This window comes from Ceratotherium simum, chromosome 32 (assembly GCF_057802395.1).
Source record: "Ceratotherium simum simum isolate JZ-2026a chromosome 32, ASM5780239v1, whole genome shotgun sequence".
NCBI classification, from domain to species: Eukaryota; Metazoa; Chordata; class Mammalia; order Perissodactyla; family Rhinocerotidae; genus Ceratotherium; species Ceratotherium simum.
The window spans coordinates 28,028,189-28,047,995 of record NC_141931.1 but is presented as its reverse complement, the minus strand read 5'-3'; the positions used below and the strand labels follow the sequence as shown (position 1 = coordinate 28,047,995).

General features: G+C 35.4%; 1 protein-coding gene across 1 annotated transcript in view; it reads left to right on the top strand.

The window, feature by feature from the left end:
* Positions 1 to 19,807, top strand: part of NET1 (neuroepithelial cell transforming 1) — a 74,216-nt gene that overhangs the window by 17,938 nt on the left and 36,471 nt on the right. Inside the window, exons 2-3 of the mRNA XM_004425396.3 lie at positions 9,551 to 9,617; positions 13,970 to 14,029. Of these exons, the coding sequence (XP_004425453.1) occupies positions 9,551 to 9,617; positions 13,970 to 14,029 (127 nt within the window). The remainder of the gene's footprint in view (positions 1 to 9,550; positions 9,618 to 13,969; positions 14,030 to 19,807) is intronic.

Genomic DNA, 19,807 nt, shown 5'->3' with positions numbered 1-19,807 from the left:
TAGCCCCATTTTGTTAAGCACTTACAAGTATCAGCTCTGTATGTACTGTTCGTGAAGCCAGCTGGAGTTCCAGGGGGAGGCTGCCTGTTCGGGAACTGGTTGGCTTTTGGAAGCACAGTTTCCCGTTTTCTTTTTGTTTGATTTTACTATAAAATCTGAACAACTTTTAAGGACAATGTAGTGGGTCAGAAGTGTGCTGGTTGTGAATGTCACTTCCTGAAAAAGGCCAGTACTGGTGTCCCACCTCTTTGGAGCTGAATGAGTTTTCAGTCCCTCATTTTGCTATTAAACAATGTGTTCAGACTTTATAGACACAATTCTTTCCAATTTGAAACCAAATTAAAAGGTCAGCCTGCCCCATTCACTCCAAAGTTCCCCCTAGGCTCCCCTGGCCTAGGGGAGGAGGAAATTCCCCCTAGGTTCTTCTTGCCTGGGAAATTCCCCCCTAGGTTTCTCTTACCTGGGATATATACCGGTACCCGCTTAAGACACCTAGTCCTAAGGCTTGAAACAGCTCAAGTAAAAGTCAGGACTTACAACTTTAATAAGGAGGTCCGGGCTTCCGGAGAAACTCACTAGGGCACCCAAAGAGTGCAGTGAAGGCAGGGGGGTTGGAGGGGGCACAATGGGCTCGTGATGGACCAAGTGCCAGTTCAATGTAGATTTCAGGTGGTCTCTGGTGGGTTTCTCTGAAATCTTGCCACACTGTGCCAAGAAATGTCAACACAAAATAACCAATAACCGTTCTGTAGATAAAATGAGGTTTACTTGAGCTAGGATGAGGATTATAACCCAGGAAGGCAGTTTCCACAGAGGAAGAAAGCATTCTGGAAAAGCATGGTTTTCAGTACAGTTTTATACCTTTTTAGAACAAAGAACATACATTAAACACACCCAGGATACATATTCATCAAAGCTTCAAAGAGGTATTCAGTTGCAAATTAGCAGGTCAACATGACCCTGATGTCCAGGAAAGGGAACTTAGGTTCAAGAGTACTAATACAAGTGTTACCAAGAGGGCATTACCAATACTGGCATTGTAGATGGGGAATTATGCATTCTTATCTTAAGAGAGTACATTCTTTACTTGAATGGTTAAAGCAGATGTACAATGTATGCTTGATTGGCCATAGGTCAGCCTTCTTTAGTTCAAGCTGAATTAGTTTTGAACCAGAATAGCTACCCCATATATCTCAATATGTGAAAATCTTTTGTCAGTCTGTACCAGGTTAAAAACAGGATTATGAAGCTGATTTGTCTCTACTAAATATTGATACTTGGGATTGTTTCACACTGAGGTAAAAAAAAGTTTTTTTAACATAATATATGTGTGCTGATTGCTAAAGGATATGGCACGGGAAAGATAATTAGGAGGAAAAAAAAGAGTAGAAACATCTGAAATCCAGTGGGGTGTAAGCTTTCTAAGTAAGTGCTTCATGTTATATGGCAGGTCTCTCAAGTCTTTCTGCTCTTACCTCTCTCTGTTTTTGTTCTGCATAGTAGGCAAGGGTCTTGTCCACAGACAGCCCTGGGCCCCACCACATGATTCAGAGCTCAGAAGGCCTGCTTTTCTGGCCTCATTTTCCTGACAGAGTCTGTTCTGGCCCCAGCTTTGATTCAACTAATTATTTTCTCTGGGAATGTACATTCCTTTAGACTGAGACTCACAGCCAAATAAAACTTGAGTGTTTAAAGTGTTTAGGCTTTACAACCAGACTTCCTGGGTTCAAACTCTGGCCGTTGAGGACTTAATCTCTTTAAATCTCATGTCATATTATCTATTTCATAGGGTTGTGAAAATTATGTGAGATAATTCATATAAAGCGTTAGTACATAAACATGGTAAATACTCCATAAATATTAGGTATCATTGTTTTTGCTTTCTGCAGGAAACACTAGAGTTATCACGTATTTACCTTCTGTCAAAGAATATTTAGCAATTAGCTCTATTGCCAGCTCTTGTAGAGGTGGTATAGTATAACCATTAACAGCACAATGCTAGAGCCAGACTGCCTGGATGTGAATCCTGATTCTGTCATTGACTGCTTTGAGACTGATACCAAGCCTCTTAATCTCAAGTTCTGTGCCCAATGCACAGTAAGTCAATCACTGAGACACCGTGCTTGGAGATAGAGAAAGGTTTGTTCAAATTGTCCAAAACGAGAAGGTGAGAGTGTTACTGAACCAAGTGGGCTCACCTCCTTGTTAAATAAGACTACACCAGTGGAAGTTGTTTCACAAAGTAAAGTGTATTTGCAGCAAATAGGAGGCCATGAGGAATCGTTTCCAAAGTCATGGCATCTTCGAACAAAGGGAAGCAGGAACTTTTATTTTGGTTGGGGAATGAATATTCAAAAGGGAGAGGTGGGTATGCGCTTGCACAGGCTCAGTTGGAGAACATGCTTCCACATAATGAGGCCTAATCTCCTAGAGAGAGCTTTGCATTCAAAATAAGGCAAAGATCATGAGCACAGGTCTTGTGGTCAGGCTTGGTCAGTTTCAAGATAGCTGGTGGTTACATCTCCTTAACATACAAAATGTAAAAGGGGCTCGCCCGGTGGCGTAGCCGTTAAGTTCGCACGCTCTGCTTCAGTGGCCCGGGGTTCGCATGTTCAGATCCTGGGCTCAGACCAATGCACTGCTTGTCAAGCCATTCTGTGGCGGTGTCCCATGTAAAGTAAAGGAAGATGGGCACGAATGTTAGCCCAGAACCCATTTTCCTCAGCAAAAAGAGGAGGATTGGTAACATGTTAGCTCAGGGCTAAACTTCCTCACAAAAAAAATACATACAAAAGGAAAAGAAACAACTTGGAAAAACAGTTAATTGCTTCCAAACCCACCTTTGAGTTTTTTGAGGCACCTAGTCATCACAGAAGGATAGGTTCTTTCAAATCCGCCTTAATGAAAGAAGAAAGCAGGGGGTCTTTATAGAGCTAAGGGGCTGAGGAGGGGGAGTTTTAGAGAAGCAAAGGGGAAATCCATGTTTCTTTCTTTCCAGGTAAGCCCTTGGGCAATCAGACTTCTGGACATCATCTGCAGCTAGGTGCTGGTTATCTGGTGATTGTAACTTCTTCAGAGGCATTCTTTTTCTTCTGCAAAGCAAGCTCATAAGTCCTTGTGACCCTTGAGTCATCCCTCAGGTTAAACAAGAAAACATCAAATTAACAAGATTAAATTCTTTCCATCTGTGTCTGTGTTGGGAACAAGGTCGAAGGGTAATCATGTTCTTATTGAGTATTTACAGTAACCCTTAAGTACCCAGCTCCAATACTTGGACCAAGTTAGTTAATGCTTGCCCCCAGCTTCTTCATTTATAAAGTGGGAATAATAATAGTACCTACCTTATAAAGTTGCTGTGAGGATTATGAATTAATGCATATAACTCACAAGCATCTAAAATGCTTAGAATAAATAGTGCCTGGTGCATAATAAACATTCAATAAGTTTTTGTTGCTATTATTATAAAAAACCATTGACAACTATTTTAGTGTTGAAAGAGAGGGCCTTCGAAATTAGTACAGCCTCTTTTAAATATGAGGCATTTAAAGTTCAATGAAATCTCTACAGCCAGATACTGGAAGAATTTTGTCCTGTATTTCCTAACTCTTAATTTAATGTTCCATTTGCCTTGCTTCCTCCACTGAATGTCTCTAAAGAGATGTATTAGTAATATTGATCAATGAAACAATTACTATCACTCACGTAAGTCACATTTAAGAACATTACACATCACCTGTATGGCAGGAATATAAATACATACTGATCTTTTTAAGGATTTTATAATATTTTCCTTTTAACAGATTTGAAGTAATGCTGTCCATTGGTAGAAAGATAATACTATGACCTATGATCTATCGGTAATAAAGGGACTTACTCTTTAAAGTTTATTTTTCCAGTAAAATCGATGAATTTGTAGAATGGCTGTCCAGGGTTAAAGGTACAATCTTAAGCCAGGGTAGCTGTTGTATAAACTCAGATCTGAGGATTCCTGTTCCCTTTAACGGAATTTAACTTTTTGGATGGGATATTTTTCAAAATGTATCTTAAACTAAATTAGAGCATATAAACACAAATAATTGAGCCAGTTCTTGGTAACTCAAAATTGTCATTGTTACTACTATTTATATTGATAGTTGCTAAAAATAAAAGGATGCCTACATCAGCTCCTAAGGCTATTTGCTCCCACACTTTTTAACAGTGTTAATTGAGGTATAATTTTTATAACATTCACCCATTGTAAGTGTGCAATTGAGTGATTATTAGCAAATTTATAATTATGAAACTATCACCACAATCCACTGTTAGAACATTTCAACACCCCAAATATTACCTCAAGTTTGTTTACAGTCAGTCCCCGCTCCTACCCCCTAGGCCTGGGCAGCCACTGATCTCCTTTCCATCTTTATAAATTTCTATTTCTGGATATCTCATATAAATGGAATCATACAATATGTAATCTTTTGCATCTGCGTGTTTTTGCAGTTCATTCATATTATAGCATGTATCAATATTTCATTCCTTTTTATTGCTGAATAGTATTCCATTATATGAAATGAATATTCTACATTTTGTTATGCTATTTACCAGCTGTTGGAGATTTGAATTGTTTCCAGTTTGGGGCTATTATGGATAATGCTGCTGTGAACATTTACGTACAAGTCTTTGTGTGGACATACGTTTTCATTTCTCTTGGGTAGATTTCTAGGAGTGGAATTGCTGGGTAATATGGTAAGCTTGTGTTTAACTTCTTAAGGACCTGCCAAACTGTTTTCCAAAGGCTACTAGATTTTTAATGATGTATGCTTTTAGATATTTCTTTCTTCCTTCACTGTTAACTTGCTGCTGCTGCTATCCTCTGTACCCCTTCTCCTGAATTTGATGCTGTGGGCAAGGCAACCTGATAAGTATATTAGAATTGCATAATTCAAAGGCACTAAATGATGGTCTGAGTATTAGTGTAGGACATTGTGATATCTGGAATGGTGTGTGTCTGTTGGTTTCTAGATGTTCCGCTGTTTTCTAGACTAGAGATGTTCTAAAATATGTCTATTATTTGGAACTCTCACATACAAGTGAGAAAACCCCAGTATAGTAGGGGATATAGTCTACTTGATTAGCAACTCCTCCATCTTTATGAAGTAGAAGAAGAGGCAATTATAGCAAAGATGCTGAGCCGTCAAAACAGTCGGAGATGTCTACGACATCAGATATTTGACACAAATAAATAAATTGTTTCTGTAATGATTTTCATTGTTTTTTGCCTAATTTGCAAAGAAATTGAGAACCTAAGTAGTGTAGCACTCCAAATATCAACAGATGTTAACCAGAGAGAATAATTTACATCATTTTTTTTACATTTGTTGTACCCTTGGCATTTACAGATTAACTTTGTGTGTGTGAGAGGAAGATTGGCCCTGAGCTAACATCTGCTGCCAATCTTCCTCTTTTTGCTTGAGGAAGAGTGGCCCTGGGCTAGCATCTGTGCCCATCTTCCTCTGTTTTTGTATGTGGGACCCTGCTACAGTATGGCTTGATGAGTGGTGTAGGTCTAAGCCCAGGATGTGAACCTGCGAACCCCTGGCTGCCAAAGTGGAGCACGCAAACTTAACCACTGCACCACCGGACCAGCCCCCAGGTTAACATTTTTAATTTTGGCTATTTATGAGTTACGTAGTAGTTTATAATTAGGCTGAGGCATTTATTTGAGTTGTACTGCTGGTGTGTGGGAGCAACTTCCTTAGCCCAGCAGCTACATTTCAGTACTATTGTATTCTTGTTTTCACATAGGAAGTAATTCTTCTTATGAGATCCAGAGGAATCCCAAACAATGTTAAATTACACTTTGTCGTATTTCAGGTATCCCTATGCTTCAAGTCTTCTTTTTTGCTAATGTCAATGACCTACTCTGCTATATTCCTATCATTAGTCCTTCTATTTCACTTGCTTTTTAAAAATATTACTTTGCTAACTCATTTTGGTTGTTTTTCATTGTAAACCTCTAAATATCTACCTTATTATAAACCAGTATCTTTATATTTTGTGGTTTGTTTTCCTTTTGGATTCGAAGAGTTAGCTCACTTATATTGTCTGGTACACCTTATGAAAATGTTCACTGAGCTACCTTTCTGCCATTTATAATTCCAGTTCAGCTCTTAATTATCTGTCACGATAGAGGAGGCAGTGACACAAATCATAATCTCTGAAAGTATAATTGAGCTAAAGAATGAATTAACAGAATGATTATCTTTTTGAACATCAACTTTACCATTGTAATTATGCTTTGTTGAGACTAAAACTAGATTAGAGTAAAAATAATTTACATTGTTGAAAAACACACCAAATGATATGAAAGGAAGTATTTTAGATGCCAAGGAATAATCACAATGGGGTTAATAGGAAACATAATTTAATACACCAACCTAGTTCCTTCAGGCATTAGTTTGTTTTATCCCTTAAATGTTGTAATTATTTGGATATATGAGAAAAGGGGATTGAACAAAAAATCTTGAAAAAATGGACTGTCACTTCTTGTTTTAGCCTTTAAACTCCCTTTAAATAGACTGTACTGGGTATCTTCTAGAAAGGCCACTTATAGTCTTAATGTCTTGTGAAGTTAAAACTTTTTTCCCACAAGGATTTAAAATAGCTATTACATTTTGAGTCTGACCCCTGTGAAAAATAACTGTATGTCTTTCCAAGATTTTTGAAAGTTGGCACTGTCTCGCATGCTTTCTGGGCACAATTTGTTTTTTGGGTTCCTTTTTTCCATGAGTATTCAAAATAAATAGGTACTTGTTATTGAAATGGGAAAAAATAGAATTAGTGTAAAGCTGATTACAGCTAGTGCTGGAAAGAATCTTGCCATGCGATTGGAAATATTTTTCCAGTTTGTTGCCCTGTTTAAAATTCCTAAGAGCTATTTTTCTTTCCAGCTTTCAGACATCAAGTTCATTCTAAGGGTCAGTGTGGTCGATTCTAGGGAATAAAGGAATGAATAGCTTTGGTTTTGTGTTCTCCTTAACACTTGTCTTATACCTGAAAGGATGTGTTTGTTCACTGTTTTAAGTGCCACTATGATTCCTACTTTGTAATGAGTTTTTACATTAGATTAAAAATAACCTGAGAAATTATAATTGCTGCTTCTCTACCCAGTCCCCACTGATGTCTCTTTTTAACCATGTAGTATATGATAGCACTTACCTAGAGCAGTGTTTTTAAAAAGTGTGATCTATGGACTTATACGGTCTGAAGGTCCTGTTTTCCCTATAATCTTGTAGCATTTATTATATATGTATTGTTTAGTTATATGAATTATAATTTATTTCAAATGTCTTTTTTGTTTAACTTAAGTACCTTGTTCCAGTGTTTTATCAAAAATCATACTGTTTTCTTCATTGTTGCTTGACTTCTACAGCGGCAAGAAAAATCAGTTCCTTAAGTTATCTTGCTCCGCTAAAGAGGCTCCCCCCAAAAATTTTGAGCTCCAAGAGTAATGAAAGGCTTACCGTGTTTTAATCTTTCCCAAATAATTATTTAGGAAATGTTTGCTTTAAATATCTTAAGATCTTTCTCTATTTCTAATTACTGTTAGTGGCATCATATTTCACTATGCCAGGAACCTTGGTAATAACTGAACAGGCAGGCATAGGGAGGAAAAGGAAAAATCTCCTACCAATTTTGTCATTGAGCCCTCTTTCTAATGTGCTTCTCTTCTCTAACCTTGCTGCTGTTGCCTCAGCCCCTTACCATCTATTGTAAGCACTACCAGAGCTGCCTCCTAACTGGTCTTCCTAACCAGTCTTACCTTCTTCCAATGCATCCTTCTCTATTCAGTAGCTGATAGCTGCCATACATATTCAAGATCAAGTCCATACTCTTATATTCAAGATCAAGTCCATACTCTTTAAGGGTTGTACGGAAGGCTTTTTATCATGATCAAGCCCTTATTTCTTTTGATGCGCAAACATAAGAAACTACTTGCAGTTTCCTGAAAATACTTCATTTCACTCCCCGTTAACATGTGCTATTCCTTTTGCCCAGAGAGCCTTCCTGGCTCTTGTATGCTTTGCTAATTGCTATTTCTCTTTGATTCAGCTTTAGTATTACTTAAGAATTAATTCGTCCATGAAGCCATTTTAACACCCTCTTTCTCCTTGTAGCCATTTTCCCTTGTGTTCCTTGTCAAAATATAAACAAACTCCTGCTTTATATTTAGCTTAGAAAATGACAGAAACCCTTCTATTTGATTTAAGTTTGTAAATTTTTGTAGGAATAATAGCTATCTGTGGTATTTCTGTAACTTATAGGAAAAAAGACCATGACAGTCAATGGATGATGGCCTGACAATCCAGGAAACTAAACAATAATTTCTGTAACAATCAGCCCAAAATGGCCAGGACTTGAATAGTAACTGCCAGCTTCCCTAATTTTTGTCCTTGCTTCCAAATTAGAACCAACCAGAAAAAGCCAAATATGCACCCTAACCAATCACATAGGAAGCCAAATATGCACCCTAACCAATCACATAGGATACCCCACTCCCAGTTCGCCTACCTGCAGCTTCCTGGTGCCAATAGCCTCCAGTCAGGGCACAACTTTTTTCCCCCTAAAGCTTTCCCACTCCTCAGCCTGCCTTTGCGTTTGCCTAAACACGAGTGATAATGGCTGACTCCCTTTGCTATAGCAAGCTCTGGACAAATAGCTATTGCTTTTTTCATTTGATTGGTCTTGATTTGTTTCCACAAGGGGGGAGAACACCTATTTATTTACATCTGAAGTGATTAACAATAAGTATAGTTTATAAACTATCATTATTTCCTGTGCTAGCTATGTTTTCTGATTTTCTACGTTTTATAAATATAGAGGTTTAAAAGTAAAGACAGGTTTTTGTGACAAGAATTCTCTTGCTTTATTTCTTTACATTGAATGGAAAGATGACATGGAAGAAAAATCTATCACTTAATAGTAAGGAATAAAATCCTAGTCAAAGTCTCAGATGTAGTATTTAAAGCTTTTTATTTGGTTTATTAAGTCATAATTTAAAAAAAAATCAGTACATGGAAGAGACTTAAACATGAAATACAAATTAAATGCATTTAGGTTCTGTTCATCATGTTAAGAGTATCCTTATTTTGAAAACATTAGGCATGAATGTTGAATTTTATCAAATAATTTTTTGCATCATTTACTGTTTTTTTATTTAACCTATTAGAGCAATATATAAATACATTTCATATTATTGAACCATGTATATATTCCTAAAATAAACTCTGCTCGAGTTGGTGAATTATTATTTTTTTAATACTCTAAATCTGTTCACTAATTTTATGAAGGCTCTTTAACTTTTGTAAAGATTCTGAAAATGACCAGAACCTATACCCTGATTTTTTTGTTTTTGCATACCCTCCCTCTTATTTCTACACTTGAATGACTAATAAGGCTACTTAAAACAGTTTTGAAACTATGAAAATGATAGCTTTTTATCTGTCTCATGCTTTATTATACTGAAGTTACTCTCTATTTATTTATTGTTTGAATTTTCTATTAATAGATATTCCCTTCGGAGAGGTAGCTCTTTCACATTTTTAACACCTGGCCCCCATTGGGACTTCACTTTGGTGAGTAGCTACTTGGGTTTTTTATTTCAAGACAGTAGGTAAAATTACTGCCTGGGTTGTCTTTCAGTCTGATGTATAGTTCAGTTGTCTGTACTTCTCTGAATATCATAAGGTACAGAGTTTCTATTGTTATCTTTGGCAGCTTAATTTGATTATTTTCTTTTCTGCTAACAAGCTGAAAGAAGTTTTTATTTTAATTAAATATGAAACATATTTTGAAAAGTATCAGATCTATTCATCTTTAACTCTATGCAATCCTTTCTCATATTCCTACCAGTGTTAAAATTAAGAAAATATATAATGAAACATGAAGTTACTTTTATGTGCATACTCTAACAGCTTTTTTTCTTGATTGAAAAATATAAAAGTAATTGCAGATAATTATATAATGAGTGAATTATTTTCTATTATTAATCATCTTAGTGTAGAGGGACTATTTCATTATTTTGAGAATGAAACTTTACAGAAGCATCTAACTTTGTACAAAGTGACACCAGAAAATTGATTCTTTTTGTAATTAAAAACTCATTACCTTATAATACTCATATAAATAAAGTATGTACAAATAGAGCATGATTCTTATGTTTTTCTTATTTGAGGGAAGTAACAAAAATGGTTCTGTTTCTAGTTTGCCCAACTTATGTGGATGTATTGATGATGTGCTGATGGGTTTAGCATTACATATTTAATTTGTATTCTGTTCTTTTGTATTTAATTTATATTTCTCTTGGGGACTGCTGTTCAAGATTTCTATACTCTTTACTGATTACATACATTAATTGGTCAGTAAAGCATTCATAGCAAGAATCTTCTGATTTTAATGCAATTCTGCATTTCCCTTTGAAACTTTTTTCATCTTGGTCCCTTTCCCTTACTAGTTGCCAAGCATAAACTTAAACAGAAAAACTTTAGTAGAAAAGTGTCTCCAAAACTGATTTTGCCAAGCCTATCAGCAAAAATATTTTGAGCATATACCCCATATATATTTATTTATAATTTTTATGTATGTACCACCATTATTAGCTAATATGTCAAAGTGCAATACTCACTTAGGGTAAGGTTAATGATAGTGGACATAAATCTATATTTCAAATAGTCATGATAATTTCCCAGTTGGGGCTGACTTCTTATTGGATCTGATTAGATCACCATTGTCTTTAACCTTGTAATGTGAGTAATTATGAGCTCATCATCTGTATATTAAATTTTAGTAAAGCTTATTTTTAAGGATTAAAAAATACATAAAAACAAAAGCTCTACCATTTTCCTCTTGCACTCCATATGCTCCAGGATGAGTGCATCCCACTTGAGAAAGCACTTTTGTAGAGGTCTCCTGTGACGAAAGAAATACCTCATGGTTCATGTCTTAAAACTTCTGGAATGCCTTAATTAAGGAGCACTAAGAGGGAGATTTATAACTTTTAAATACATAGTTTAAGAAAGGAAAATAACAAAAATTAAGCATCTAACTCAAGAGGGTAGAAAAATAACAATAGAGTAAACCAAAGAAAATAGAAGGAAAAGTAAGAGTGAAAAAATAAAATCATTACCCAATCATGGTAAAATTCTTGGCAAACCAGGAATAGAATAGAACTTCCTTAGCCTAGACCTACTGCAAACAACATACGTAATGATAAAATGTTAGAAACATTCCCTTTAAACTGTCACCATGTCTATTTAGCATTATACTAGTGCTCCTAGTCAAAACAGTAAGACAGGAAGACAAGTGGAATGCAAATTAGAAAGGAAGAGACAGTATGATTTCATTACTTATTATTGTCTACATAGAATAGCCAAGAGAATATTAATAGCAGCTCTTAGAACTAATAAGAGTTCAAACAAGGTTACTGTCTATAAAAGTTATAAAAAGAAACCAATAGAATGTATATATATTAGCAATAAATGTAATTATTAAAGATGCTTTTATTGAAATAAAACAATTTTAAAAACTAGGAATAAATCTATGAAAAGATCTGGAGACTTGTATGGGCAAAATTGGAAAGCATTAGGGGCCAGCCCAGTGGCGTAGCGGTTAGGTCCGCACGCTCCACTTCAGCGGCCCGGGGTTCGCAGGTTTGGATCCCAGGCACGGACCGACGTACCACTTGTCAAGCCATGCTGTGGTGGTGTCCCATATAAAAAGTAGAGGAAGATGGGCATGGATGTTAGCCCAGGGCCAATCTTCCTCAGCAAAAAAAGAGGAGGATTGGCAACGGATATTAGCTCAGGGCTAATCTTCCTCACACACACACAAAAAAAATTGGAAAGCATTAATAAAAAGAACATAGAACACCTAATTAAATGGAGAAATATACCATATTCATGCAAGGAAAGAGTCATTAGTTAAAAATGCCAGTTCTCCCCAAATTAATTTATAAACTCAGTGCAGTTTTGATAGAAATCCCATGAGAGTGTATTAGATCTGATTCCATAATTCATGCAGAAAAGTAGAAAGCCCAGAACAACAAAAGTACTGTACAAGTCAGGAAACATTAGCTAATAAGACTTACTACAAAGGTACAGTAATTACACAGCATAATATGGGTGCAGCTATAGATAAACAGATGGAACAAAATAGAGAACCCCGAAACTGACCCACATATATGTATGATAACCTGCTATATCATAGGCATTATGAAGGAATGGTGCTCTCAACAAATGGCGTCAGGGGTGAGGGCAGTTGGCTGTTACCTCATACCACATATATACAAAAATAAATTCTAGATGGATTGAATAGATAAATATGAAAAGCAAAACTTTAAAACATTTAAAAGAAAATAACAGTAGAATGTTTTAAAATGTGTTAAATTTCTTTATACATATGCCCCCACACATACGATTTTATATACAGGCATAAGTATGTTCATGTACATGCCTTTTTCCCTCAGTACAATCTTTTTGCTTGGCAGTTTTCTCCCCCTTTCCTCTCTTCTCCCCCTGTAAGTCCTTCTGTCCCCCAACCTCCACTCTAACCCATGTCAACAACACTGTATGTATCCCTCTATATTTTGCTAATATAATTATTTACGAATACACATACAGCCTCACAGATAAGATACACATATGCAGGATTTTTGCTTAGTTTGCTTTTCAAAATTAGGATCATATTATTCATATTTTCTGCATCTTCTAGATATGACCTTAGGATCAATAAAGATTTCTTGAGTTCTGTCACCTCATTTTTTAGTTTTTCCAATTCTGGCTTATAGTGTTCTTTCATGTCTTGTACGTTTTCTTAATGTCTTTTAGCTAAATTTGAAATAGTATGTTTTAGTTTTTGCTCTGCTTCTTTGAGCATTTTCTTCTGAGGTGCCTTCATTCCCTGTAGAGCTGTTCTTCTGCCCCTTATTCTCTTTTTTCTTAGAGTTATTTTGTGTAGGATTTGACTTGGAAAATTTTCTGTTCATTTTCATATGAATTTAGTTTTCATGAACTTTTACAAAGAGGCTTGGTTCAGATAGCTTTTCTAACTTTACAGAGCCCCCTCTTTTGTTGTTTTCATGGTAGCTTGCTTTTGAGACTTTCAGGCCCCATATATTTTTCCCACTTCTATCTGGACTTTATCTTTCCTTTTCTCTATTGTCCCTATCCTGCTCGATTTTGGTTCTGTTCCCACCAGTTTCTCCTTGGGGTGGGACCAGGTACTGGAAGGGAGCCCTGGCTGGTCTATTTTGAGAGTTCAGAAGAACTAGCCTGTATCACAAGTAATCTGAAAAGTTATTTTGAGATATGGGAGAATGAAGTGTTACTTAAGGAGTCTTCTTCAGTATTGATTAAGGACCAAAAATTAAAGCTATCTATGCAGTTTTGCCTGCTATTGGCGCCAGTAGGGCTGAATGAAGGTGATGAATGATTACTGGAAGGTACACCACGGACCTGTATGTTCATCTTCCAGCTGATAAATCCTGCTTCAAGCAACAAATCTTAATTACTTTGAACCATGAGAAAAGGATATACGTTTTTCTAGTGAGGGCCCCTCCCCCTCATAGGATAAATAATGTGTTGCTTTTTAAAAAAAACTTGTTACCTTTATATATAAAACATATTTTACTTTTTCTCTAAGTACAGACAGCCCTTGACTTACATGAGTGTTCTCTTCTGAAAAAGTTAAATAAGTAAGTTTTTTAGTAGAGTGGAATCACTTCACAACAAGAGATGATTTAGTCGGGATACTATTTAGACAGTATATATGCTAGGGATAATTTAGGAGCATCCTTCATAAAAATAATTTTCTTATGAATACAGCCAAAGGCTTCACTTTTGAGAAGCAGTTTTTCTGTTGCATGGGATCTTTGTTTAATGAAGTAACACGCATTCCTTCCATATAAGAATGAAATCTTTTTTTCTTACAGAAAAGAAAACGAAGAGAGAAAGATGATGATGTCGTAAGCCTTAGCAGCCTTGATCTGAAGGTAAGCCTTACTGCTCTGTCAAAGAAAGCATTGCAGATAGCATTTTACTTCTGTACTGCAATAATAATGAATGCTGATTTTTTTTAATGGAAAACTGAATAGTATTGGCTCTTACAGATATCCCCTTTTTTCTCTTCTACTTCAAGAATGAGGAGAAACAATGTTAGGCCGTAACTAGTATCACAAACTGAAATGCCTAAGGAGACCAAGCCTAATAATATATGCAAAGAAAGGAGGTAACATATAGGGACTGTGGTGAAAAGGAGAGCGCTGTGCCCTTCCTGTAAGAGGCAGCTGCTACTGTGCTGTAGCCCATTGCTGTGTGTAGGCCTGTGGAAATCTGGATTTTTATGTAATATCTCCTGAATTTTAAACATCAGACCAAATTTTTTCTAAAAAGCCATGCAAGCCAAACAACTCGTCTACAAGTCAGATATGGCCCAGGGGTTTCCAATGTTGTGACCTGTGATAAACTAAAGCTCAGTGCACACTTAAAAATAATTATATATCCTTTTATGTTGCTTAAGTAAAAATTTAGTTAAAAAGTTAAAATTATAGTTAAGTCCAAAAACCTGGTATCTTTGGAATACTTATTCCATTTTTGTCAGTTGGCAGATTTTACAAAACCATCTTGGTTTTGAGAAAGCTTTTTTAAAGATTATGAAAAGGTTATACATTTTTTAAGTGAGGTTTTAACAAATGTTTGACATCATATTTAATAATGGCGGCTGCTGCTTCTTTTTAAAGACAAGGTATTTCCTAAAGATTAAATTTTTATAGATCTGCCCATCAACATTTTAGCAAATTCAGCAAGCCAGTTTGTGTGTGTACATATTGTCTTTATAGAAAAATTATGTTTTAGGTGTTAGACTTTTTGAAAAACAGTTTTAGTTACATTTTAAAAATCTTGTATTCAAAGAAAGGGTAAAGTATGAAATGGCAACCCTGAGTATTTTTAGGTATGCTTCAAATCAAATCATATACAGAAATAAGACAGAATTTGTAGTTTGCCACATTAAAATGCATGGCAATCCTCCTTTTCTTCACCCCAGCTTCAGCAATTATCAATATATGATCAGACCAGTCTCATTTCATCTGTCCACTCTCCAACCCTCCCCTGCATTATTTTGAAGCAAATCCTGGACATTGTATCATTTCATCTATATCATCAGATTTAATGTTCACACTTTCCTTGATTGTCTTATACATTTTTTTGTTTTTGTTTTTGTTCATTTTGTCTGTTTGAATTGGAATTCATATAAGGTCCATACATTGTGATTGATTATATCTTTGTGGTATCTTTTAATCTATAGGTTCCCTCTGTAGCTCTTTTTTTCTTGCAATTTTTTGTTGTTGTTGAAGAAACCGTGTCTTTATTCCTGTAGATCTTTCCATAGCCTAGCTATTCATGATTGTATCCCCATGGTATCATTTTCTGTGTTCCTCTATTCCCTGTATTTCTGATAAATTGGTAGTTAGAGATTGTTTGGGACTATGTACTTCCCGCAGGAGGTATATGTCTTTCTGTGATGTTCTCACAATTAACTATCATTGTTTAGATCCATTTACTCATTGGAAGTTGCAAAATGGTGATCTTGTGCCTTTATCAGTCCTCTGTTTATTAACTGGGATACTTCTGTAAAGAAAAATTCTCCTCATCAAACACTGGGTTATGCTGAGGTACTCATTTATAATAAAGGCAGGACAAGGGCTTTATTCCTTTCCATTATCAGTTTTCAAGAAGAATAAGTTTTATTCATTAAAATTCTCTAAAAGTAACTAATGAACTTTTTTTCTTTTTTAACATTATGATGAACTCATGGATATGAACACATTTCTTGTGTTTTGATCGATTTCAGTTATTACTCTTACTATGCTCAAATTATCCCACCTTTGGCTAGTGGATGCTGTTTCAGGATGGCTCTTTTGTCTTTTCTTCCCCCCTAGCTTTATTAAGATATAATTGACATACAATATAGTGTCAATTTAAGGTATACAATGTGTTGATTTCCTGTGTCCTTTTGACATGACCCTTGTCTCATATCTACAGGCTTAATAGCCTCCTTTTCTTCCAAGATGACAAGTTATTGTACTTTGTACTTGTACTTTTTTTTTTTCCTGCTCCACATCTGGAATCAGTCATTTCTAAAAGCCCTGATTTCCTTAGGAAATGGTGGAGACTAAAATCTGGGCATTATGAACACTCCTTGCTACTGGATTGATCATTGTTTCTAGGCCTTTTTAATGGACAGAGCTAGGAACTATATATAATTTTTTTAAGATACAATAAATTATTTCAAATTCAAGCCTAAAGGGTTTTTTTACTTAATCTCGTCACTCGTACTATCTAGATCTCTTTTACCCACACCAAAAATCTGGGTTCTCGGGGACACACTGACATTTTACTCACTTGATTTACCTACGGTTCAAAAACAACAGTCTACCTTACTACAAACTGTAGTAAGGTAGTACTGCATTACTATAAATGATAGGATTACTGAAAACATTTCATGTTTTATTTTTTAGGTTTTTTGTTTTTACATATAGGTCATAGTAAGGATGTACAAATTACTATGTTTTTAAATTATTGAACTAGTTCTTTTCTGTGTGTAATTATGCCAACAACTCACTTGTTTTTATTTTCAATTTTTAAGAATTACTACTTTTTAAATTTAATTTTTCTTATAATCATGTAACAAAATTGTGTAGAATTTCAAAGTCGGTTCTGCAAGATTCTTATTTCTATCCCTGGCTCTTCTACCCTGCTCCTTCTTGCTTCCATACAAAATCTTTTCTTTCTTTTTTAAATTTTATGGTTTATCCTTCTACTTTTTAAAAATATAAGCAGTTGCACATATATCTGTATATCCCACTTTCTTGGATAAACAATAGCATGCTGTCTTTCATTATGTGTCCTATTTTATTCTCCCCTTTTTAGTTTTGCTTGTGTGTTTTTGCTTTGTATATCTTTCAATATTTAGGAAAGTTCGTGTTTTTGTTCTATTGGTTATCTTTATATAATGCCTTCAGTTCCCTCCTTTTGGCTATTGTAAATTGGTTCGTTCCTATAAGCATTATTTTAATTAACTAGCTCCTCTTTCTCCCCTGATTGAAGTAATGTCTCTTTATTCTTAATTAGTACATTTAAGTAATAAGTGCTTATTTTACTTTTCATGTGTATTCACCATTCTTTTTTTTTTTAATAGTTTTGCTGTATCTACAGGGTTAGAGCATTTAGCCATTATAAACTATGCTATGTACCCTGCTAACATCATTTATTGTTAGTTCTACAGGTAAATATATATTTAATGCTCAGCACCAGGCCTTGTGTTGATACCTTCCTAGGATTTTGGTTTTCTGAAGCTCATTCTCTAGCACAGGGATCAGCAAACTGTGGCCCACAGGCCATATCTGACCTGCCCATGGTGTTTATCGCTGCTTTTATAAGTACTGCTGTGGCCTAAGTTGAGTAATTGTGACAGAGACCATATGACCTGCAAAGACTAAAATATTTACTATTTGGCCTTTTACAGAAAACATTTGCTGACCCCTACTCTACAGTTGAGTAAATTCAGAGGAAGTGTTGTGGGAACAATATTCTCTGATTTATTGAATGTTCATGTCAATTTGATTGCAACCTTTATACTTGAAGGTTAGTTTGGATAGATATGAAATCCATGGCTCACATTTTCTTTCCTAGAATATATTCCATTGTTTTATGGCATAAAGTGCCACTGTTGAAAAGTTAGAATAAATACGTAGTTTTGAGTCATCTTTTATTTTAGAAACATTTTTTCTTGAATAATAGTTGTTGGTATTTTTACTGTTCTATTTTTTTGTTTCCTCTGCCTGCCCTTTATACTTAGGTTGGATCTTTATCTTTTATATCTATCACTTTCTCTCAAAAGTGATAAATCTCTTTCTCTTTTTTATTTTGAAACTCACCTTCCTTTTTGACTTTTTCTCTTAACGCATTAGTCATTGTTTTTTTCATTCTGAAATAATTTTTCATTTCTTTTTAATTCTTTCTGTAGTTCTGTCACCTCATTTCAAATCTTCCTTTTTCCACTCACCTAATTTCTGAGTTTTATGTTCTTTCATAGCTTCTATAATTTTCTTAATTTGTACTATGCTATAGAGACATTATTCTACTCCACATTTTCTGTTTTCTTATAATAGTTGTAAAAAAGATTCATGATTCTTGTCTGTTGCTCATTTTTTAAGTGCAGTAAGTTTTCTTCTATTTTCAAGTGAAAGGAGTGGGCCAAGATAGCCTGTTTGCAGCTTCATAACTCTAGAGCTTTCTCTTCTATTGTTTTCACAAAGTGATTTTAAAAAATACAGCCTCATGTTTTCTGAGATCTTTCTTTTCTGCTCCCTTTCTCTTTTATCTGGACTTTTTCTTATCTTTGCTTCTATTGCCCTGTTCTGCTCAATTTGGGTCGTACTCCTAGCAGTTTTTCTCAGAGCCGTGTTAGTTTAGAGAGTTTATATGACCCAGACTTCTTCAGCACCAATAAACCTTATTGCATGGCAGTGTTCTTGCTCTCAGCCTAAGAATTCGATCCTTGGAGTCCTTCTCAAGTTAGGCTATTGCCGGGGGTGGGGGGCCTCCTCTATTCTCAGGGCCATCAGAGAATCCAGTTGCCTTCCCTCTGCTTCCTTGTACACAACTGCTGCTATCATGTAGGTCTCATAGATGTCTGGTTTGTCACTATCTGGCAAACAAAAAGTTTTGGGGAAAACATTCTCTCTTCATTTTGTTGTAGATTGGGTTTTCAGTTTTGCTATGCAGGTTGCTCTATCTGCTTTTTTTTTTTTTCTTTAAAGAGTGAAGACCTGTCAAAGATTTAATTAACATATTGAGTGAACCAACAGAATTGTGTAAAGCTGGTCAAAGGACTACAGGAAACATTGAAGTATTCTAACTACTGAAAGAAAGGTGGAATAAGATTGCTAAATAAGATGGAAAACAAGTTAATATCCTCATCTACATCTCTGCCTACGAAATGTATTTGCCTTGCTATGAGTTTTCTATAGAGTTAACATATAGCTTATGGAGTTGTAAAAAATCCTAATCAGTGACAAATAGTGAATCATACAAAAGGTACATAGCCCTAGAAAATGAGATAATCCATTGAGGGAATTTAGGCATCCTTTTTTTATGATATCAAGTTTTGGATATTTTCTTTATTTCTAATTCTTTCCTTAATTTTATCACCTTTATAATTCTGATTTATATTCTTTTCATAGCTAATTTTGGAATATTATAGTTTTTATTTTTCTGCTTTTTTTTTTTTTTTTTTGTTGTTTTAATGGTTTTTAACATTGTGAAATTTTGGGTTGTGCATTTTTGTTTGTCCATCACCATATATGACTCCCTTCACCCCTTGTGCCCACCCCCCCCCACCCGCACTGCCCCTGGTAACCACAGTACAGTTTTCTCTGTCCATGTGTTGGTTTATATTCCACATATGAGTGAGATCATACAGTGTTTGTCTTTCTCTTTCTGGCTTATTTCACTTAACATAATACGCTCCAGGCTCATCCATGTTGTTGCAAATGGGACGATTTTGTCTTTTTTTATGGCGGAGTAGTATTCCATTGTATATATATACCACATTTTCTTAATCCAGTCGTCACTCGAGGGACACTTAGGTTGCTTCCACTTCTTGGCTATGGTGAATAATGCTGCAATGAACATAGGCGTGCATAAGCCTCTTTGGATTGTTGATTTCAGGTTCGTTGGATAGATTCCCAGTAGTAGGATGGCTGGGT